This window comes from Gekko japonicus, unplaced genomic scaffold, assembly GCF_001447785.1.
Source record: "Gekko japonicus isolate JY-2015 unplaced genomic scaffold, Gekko_japonicus_V1.1 scaffold297, whole genome shotgun sequence".
Classification (NCBI taxonomy): domain Eukaryota; kingdom Metazoa; phylum Chordata; class Lepidosauria; order Squamata; family Gekkonidae; genus Gekko; species Gekko japonicus.
The window spans coordinates 749939-757288 of record NW_015162486.1 but is presented as its reverse complement, the minus strand read 5'-3'; the positions used below and the strand labels follow the sequence as shown (position 1 = coordinate 757288).

Genomic DNA, 7350 nt, shown 5'->3' with positions numbered 1-7350 from the left:
CTGTGCGGCAGCTGTGTCTGGGTATAGAGTCTGTCGGGGGGGGATATGGGGGTCAGTTTGTTGATGGCCTTTAGGAATAAAAGAGGAGGAGATACAATACCATGGTCTGGCCAGATAGGGCACTGTCTGTCTCTCGAGTGCTTGGATACGAACATTCAGTTAAAATCAGTCTCCCGAAACCACTGACTTTTTTTGCAGTGAAATCTTCCCAGCATCTCTTCCACGTGGCCTTGTTAGCTGTTCTCACTCCACTCTGGCACCATGCCCACTCCGTGCACAGAATGGTACTGATGGGGGGAAAGGGTCCGGGGCACCCCGTGGGAATAGAGGAACTCGGGGGGCTGGAGGCTGCTGGGAGTAGACTGGATGCTCGCCTGAGGTCCACACTGCCGAACGATAGGCTGGTGAGGGACAGAGGTTTGATGCTGAAACATGGCATGTGTGTCCCCAATTTGCGGCGAGGTATGATTAGCGACAGTGGTGAGGCGGGGCATCAAAGGGCCGGAGGTAAAATGGGCCGAGAAATGCTGGTAGGGGAGTCTGTCCATCGGCTGCATGGCAGTCACTGTGCAGCTGCTGTAGGAGGGCACAGCAGGCCATGTGTTGCAGCTGATGTCTTCCAGGCTGGGCACGGCCTCTGTGGGTGGGGCAGAGCTGGCGTACATACAGGCTTGGCGCTGGGCTGACTCAGTCCTGTATGAGCTGGCATTGAGTCCCTGCTGCTGGGAGTAGCTGGAACGGTAGAAAGAATCGTCTTCAGCAGGGGACGTTTCCATGTAAGGCTTCTTGTAGGGATGCTCTGTGGTAGAACATTCTTCATCTGAGGATAGAAAACAGACAGTGAACAATTTGGGGAAATGGCGTGGGGGCTGAATTCCCCTCCCGTACCCTTGGAAACTGAGTCCCCAGGAAGGAACTCACTGTGGGCAACATCCTATGGCTAGTCAGGTTGCATAACCTAGACACAACCTGGCCCGTAGCTAACATACCCCCGGGGCCTGGCCCCCTAGTGTTTTTTCTGGGGGCCCTCCCTCCTGGGCTGACCCCAAAGTGCTCCAACTTACCACCTGCACGGTACTTTCATTTAATTAGCTGGCGGGCCTCCCAAGGCCCCCTTCCAAAGAATTCCCGAGCTACGGGGCTGGACACAACCCATGTAAAACAGCAATATAAATGTCCTACCCTTGGTGATTTACTCATAATGACTCATTCACATGAGTCAAATTTGGATTATTTTTATCCCACATTTCCACACAATTTAGGGTCCCCAAGGCGGTAAGCAACCATTAAAACAACTTTTGAAAATACACACTGTAAAACCAATTAAACAGAACACAGCCAGTTGACACACAAACAGAAAGGAGGTCAGTGATGGAACACCAAACAAAACTGGTACGTCTTCACCCCCTGATGGATGATGATGATCAAGGGGGACCATGGATGAGAAGGCCCCTTCTTAGATTGCCACCCATCAAGCCTCAGATAAAGAGGGCAACCAGAGAAAGGTCCATGAAGATGATGGAAGCTATTGGGTAGTTTCATATGAGAGTAGGTGATCTTTAAGGTATGTTGGTCCCAAGCCATATAGGACTTTAAAGGTCAGTACCAGCTCCTTGAATTGGGCCCAGAAGGTGACTGGGAGCCAGTACAGGTGGAACAAGGCTGGAGTGCTAGCTCCCCATGACCCAGTCCAATCAGCATTTTGCACCAGTTTTAGCTTCCAAATACTCAAGGGCAGCCCCACATAGAGGGCATTGCAGTAGTCTAATCAAGACATATAAGTCATCCTTTGATGCTATGGTCATTGAGCAATGATCATACACAAATGACCCTCTGGGTTTAGAGCATAGGATATTTTTGAATGGGACATTCCCGCTTCTTCTCCACCCATCCGGTACGATGAGTGATGATCAGCATCCACACTGGAAGCATGGAATATAGAAGGAAGGGCTCCAGCCGCTTCTTTGCACAGACCCACAGAAGTGTGAGGAAAGGGCACACAAGTCCACTTGCACTTCTTCTGTGACATATTAAACAAACATGACAAATGCCAAACACACAAGGCTGAAGGAGAAAAAGGCTGAATAACAAAGGGAACAGCAATATAATGACAATGAAAAACACAAGAATTGCTGCAGACGTGCACAGAGAAATTACACGAAAGTAAACTAATTTCTGGTACTGATGGTATTCATGATGTATACTTTTATATTCAACAGGTGAACAAGTAGGACGAACTTCTCGAGTAAATGCTCGTTTCGAGTTGCCTTTCTCAAATGAGTCCCAATTTTACATCCATGTGCAATAGCTTCAACATTGGAGTCTCTGAATCAAAACAGTCTTCACAGCTTTATAGCTACAATCATGACATCTCAAGTGGACAGGTAAGTCAAGACTTCTTCTGAGCAGTGCCGGTGACTTTGGCCACTGGACACAATCCTTAATTGTTAGATGCTGAGAGTAATTGAGACCCTGCCATTATGCCTCTATGCTTGAGAGGAGACGGACATATTTATTTCCTTCACTTAAATTAAATCCAGGACTGTGCGACTGAACAACAAAAATGAAGTAAATAAAGAAATAAACGGGGAATGCTGCTTTCCCCCAAGAAGCTCTCAACGGCCTCTTCCCATAGCTCTTACAGCTATGTTAATCTTACCTACCAAGATGTCACAATTGCTCAAGACAGGCCCATACTGAAAATCAAGTCTGTTTTGCTTCTCCCAGCTGAATAAAATATCCATATTCCACAGAAGTTTATCTACATTGTGAATTAAGTTCTCATCTCTGATATAATAATGTTTGGCATTTGTTTAGGTCTTTTGAGTGTTCCAAGACTCATTTGTTTAGGTCTTTTGTGGTTTTAAATGGGTGTGTGGGTGGGGAGATCTCCTTCGCCCTCTCTCAATGGCACCCTAAGGAGATCTCAGCAGAAGAGTGTCCTGCTGTGAGTAGTGTGGGCAGTCGATGGAAGGAGCAGCCTGGGATTACAGCAACTGGTCTCCTTTCTTACCACTTTTCCCACTGAGTCCAAGCTTCCTTTTGCAAGCAGCATCAGAGATGCTCCAATCTAGCTTGGGGCTTGTAACGATGATGATAATAGATACTGTCACAGAATGAATAATTACACAATATAGGACAGGCAGGGTCTGCAGCACAAAGGAAAAGCATGTACATGAAGCAGAGCAAAAATGTGTGCGCAGAATCAGGGAATCTAAGACAAAGAGAATCACACTGGTACAGGATGCTGGATACCCATCTTTGTGGTTCCAAGGTAGCATCGCTTGGATCAGTACATGCAGGTGAAGAATGACATGGTGGAGTTCTGGATGGATAAACTGGGCTGCACCAGTTCAGATGGGGAGGGGGAATAATAGCTATGTTTAAAAGCCCCCTGTCTTCCATGAGAAAACTAGAAGAGAAAGCTAGGCTTGAACCTTTTACTCTGATGCACTACAGGAGTATGTTATGTTGCAGAAATTGTTTGTTTGTGGATTTTTTTTTTAAAAAGACATCCTCCTCTACTTGTATTCTGAGGGTACTCATCTACCCTACCACCACATTCTGCTGTACATAGAAATCTATCCACTGGTACACGATGGCAAGGGAATATTGGCTATCTGATGCATTGGTGAGTATACCTATTACAACAGACTGATTATCAAAGATAATCAGTTTCAAATGAAAAAAGCTAACTGGACAGATCAGAGGGCTGCATAGATATAGCATTTGCCGGAGTTCAGGAACTAACCACAACCATTGATCAGAAAAGTGATGAAGGTGCAATGCACTTTTCAATCATGCTCCCTTCATTTCAGAGCCCCAGGTGTGCAGGGGCTCCCCCATCAACTCAATAGAGGGTGTATTGTTGTACACTAAAAGAAACGCAGCTTCTCCCATATGAATCTACATATGGGCCACCTTTGGAGGCTCTTCTCTGTGCCCCGTGCTGCCTTAGGAACAGTGGATGATCATGAGAGAAAAGACATTTTTTGATAATGGCACCATCGTAATGGAATGCCCTTTCAAGGGAGGTCTGCCTTGCTCCCTTTTTAGCGGCATTTCAGCATGAATTCAAAACTCTGCTTTTAAAGAAAATAATATGGAGACTGAGGGATGAGGCACCAGGAGATCTACGCCAGGATTTCCCCAGAAAGGTTTAGAGGACAATTGCAATTGCTTAGAACCTCCAAGTCTACGGTAATGGGTGGTGGTGGCAGAAAGTGCTGCCAAGTCTCAGCCAACGTATGGCAACCCAGTAGGGTTTTCAAGGCAAAGGACATTCAGAGATGGTTTGCCATTGCCTGCCTTTGCAGAGCAACTCTGGACTTCACTGGTGGTCTCCCATCCAGGTACTAAACCAAGGTTGTCCCTACTTAGTTTCTGAGATTGACTAGCCTCAGCCATCCAGGTCAGGGCAATAGATACTGCTATGTTTTAAGTGCAGCTGATTTGATTGTTTTAGTGGTTTTATTGTTTTATATGTCCCTTTGAATGCATTTTGAGATTGTCTTTTCATATTATAGGTCCTATTTAAATACATATCTTAAATAAGTAAAAAGATCAGGACCGTTTTTTCCCGTTGAAGGTAACAGCTTAGCTATTCCATTAAGTGACTTTCAAAGTCTGGGTCTGAAAAGGTTCAAAAGCTTTAAATATTCTGCAACTGAAAGAGTTGGAAGTGTAACACTGGGACCACAATACAGCCTTCCTAGAATTTTAGAGTTGATCCTCAGAGTGAGCTTAATTTTTTTTCCCCTTCAAAATTTAAGCTTTTTAAAGAGAAGCTTTCTAGCTCTTAGGGCTGCAAAGATGGGGTGGAAAGGGTATATATGCTATGTCCAGCAATGCCATATATCAGAATAATCACACAGAGTTTTTACCTCCAGTGTTCTAAATACTTCATATGCATCCTTACAACAGCCCAGTAAAGTAGGATAGTATTATTTCCATATGGCAGAGCAGAGGCAGAGAGTAATTGGCTTGCTTATGCCACCCAGAGCCAGAAACAGAACGTGTCTCCATAATTCTTTGCCGCTTGTTGTGACAAGCAGAAGTTATCTGCTATTCTTGGTCTTCAACGAATGGATATGTTCAGCCCTATGTAATCACACCAGTAGTCCAACTACAGCACGTATGGCTTACTCTGATGGGCAGAAGCACTGAAAGAGCTCAGAAAATGGCTTTCTAGGGTTCCCAACCACCAGGTGGGGTCTGGAGATCTCCCAGGATTACAAGTGATCTCGAATTTACAGAGATCAGTTTTGTTGGAGAAAATGGCTGCTTTGGAGGATGGACTTTATGTCATTATACCCTGCTGCTGTCCCTCCGGTCTCAAAACCCCACCCTCCCCTGGCTCTGCTCCCAGTGTCATGCAGTGGTTAACAATGGCAGACTCTAATCTGGAGAACCGGACTTGATTCCCCACTCCTCCTCCCCATGAAGCCTGCTGGGTGACCTTGGGCCAGTCACAGTTCTCTCAGAACTCACTCAGCCCCACCTACCTCACAAGGTGCCTGTTGTGTGGAGAGTAAGGGAAGGCGATTTTAAGCTACTTTGAGACTCCTTAAGGTAGAGAAAAGCAAGGGGGGGGGACTTTTCTTCTTCTTCCAAATCTCCAGGAATTTCCCAACCCAAAATTGCAACCGTATCCAAATCCTCCAAAGTTTTCACTCAGAAAAATAGGAATATTCTTGCAACCTGTCTATTTTTTGTGACAATCTCTCCTGGAGCCGTTTCATCATTTTGCTCTGCCAACCGTGGGCAGTATTCAGTTACGTTTCCATAGTCTGTCCTTCATTGATTAAAAAGCCAAGATGGAATTCTCAGTTTTCTTAAAGGTAGAGCAGAATACATAGACGTTCTACCACACTGCAAAATACCAACTCTACATAGTGCTTCCACGGAGCTCCAGGAAGTATGAATGGGAGATCCAGCTGGTCTCCTATCCCCACTGAGGGGACGTAGACCTGCTGAGGGGGCCCAGAACTGCTTTGCTTAAGCAAGACGGCTGCATTATGTGTGCTCAAGACCATGGTCTGGGGGTAGGGTAGCCAACTCCCAGAGAAAGGTCCCAAGGAGAGCCAGCATGGTGTAGTAGTTAAGAGCGGTGGACTCTAATCTGGAGAACCAGGTTTGATTCCCCACTCCTCCTCCCCATGAAGCCTGCTGAATGACCTTGGGCCAGTCACGATCTTCTCAGAATTCTCTCAGCCCCACCTACCTCACAAGGTGCCTGTTGTGGGGAGAGGAAGGGAAGGCAATTGAAGCCACTTTGAGACTCCTTGTGATAAAGTGGGGTATAAAAGCCTACTCTTCTTCTTCTCCAGGTTGGGAAACTGCTAGAGATTTGGGGATGTGGGCTGGGGAGGACAGGGACCTCAGTGAGGTACAATGCCATGGAGTCCACCCTCTAAAGCAGCTGTTTTCTCCAGGGAAACTAATCTCTGTAGTCTAGATATGAGCCGTAATTCTGGGGGATTTCCCAGGTCCCACCTGGAGGTTGGCATCTCTATCTGGGGCCCATGTTGCACAGCAGCTGCAGTGAATTAAAACAGGCTGTGCACTGCCTGGTGCCTTACTGCACCAGGCAGTGCACCAGTTTGGTGTAGTGGTTAAGTGTGTGGACTCTAATCTGGGAGAACCGGGTTTGAGTCCCCACTCCTCCACTTGCACCTGCTGATGTGACCTTGGGTCAGTCACAAGCTCTGGCACAGCTGTCCTTGAAAAAGAGCAGTTTGTGTCAGAGTTCTCTCAGCCCCACCCACCTCACAGGGTGTCTGTTGTGGGGAGGGGAAGGGAAAAGGAGTATGTAAGCCGCTCTGAGACTCCAAGTGAAGGGCGGGGTATAAATCCAATCTCTTCTTCTTCTTCTTCTTCTTCTACTGGTCATATGTATGCATTTATATCCATGCCATATGTACTTGAAACAAAACGCACATTCAAGAGATTTGATTTCTAAATACCCCATAGAGTGATCCCCGTTCTAGAAATGACAACTAATTTAAGAATGGGTCCCCAATAAGGCAAAAATAATGATTTACCAAGGCCAGATACTGGGACAGGGGGGATCGATCTCTAGAAAACAGGACAAAATGGAAAGTATGTCCTTTAATTGGAGAAGCTGAAGATTAAGTGCATGCAGAGGTCATTTCGGGGGGGATCGCGGGGGATCGCAGTTCCCCCGGGTGAGGTACGGGGGGGCACATGATGAAGCCCCGCCCCCTGCTTCCGGCCACCCCGCTTCCGGTCCTCATTCAGCCAGGAGGAGGCAGGAGAAGAGGGAGGGTAAGTTGCTTCCTCCCTGCCTCTCCCCACCCCTGCCTGCCTGGGGCCAGGGAGGGCCTTCGC

The 7350-nt window shown here is 46.9% G+C and overlaps 1 protein-coding gene across 1 annotated transcript in view; it reads right to left on the bottom strand.

Moving 5' to 3' along the window:
• Positions 1–233: 233 nt before the first annotated feature.
• The window catches only part of TBX5 (T-box 5), a 74685-nt gene continuing 67568 nt past the window's right edge, over positions 234–7350 (bottom strand). Inside the window, exon 8 of the mRNA XM_015405931.1 lies at positions 234–820. Within this exon, the coding sequence (XP_015261417.1) occupies positions 234–820 (587 nt within the window). The remainder of the gene's footprint in view (positions 821–7350) is intronic.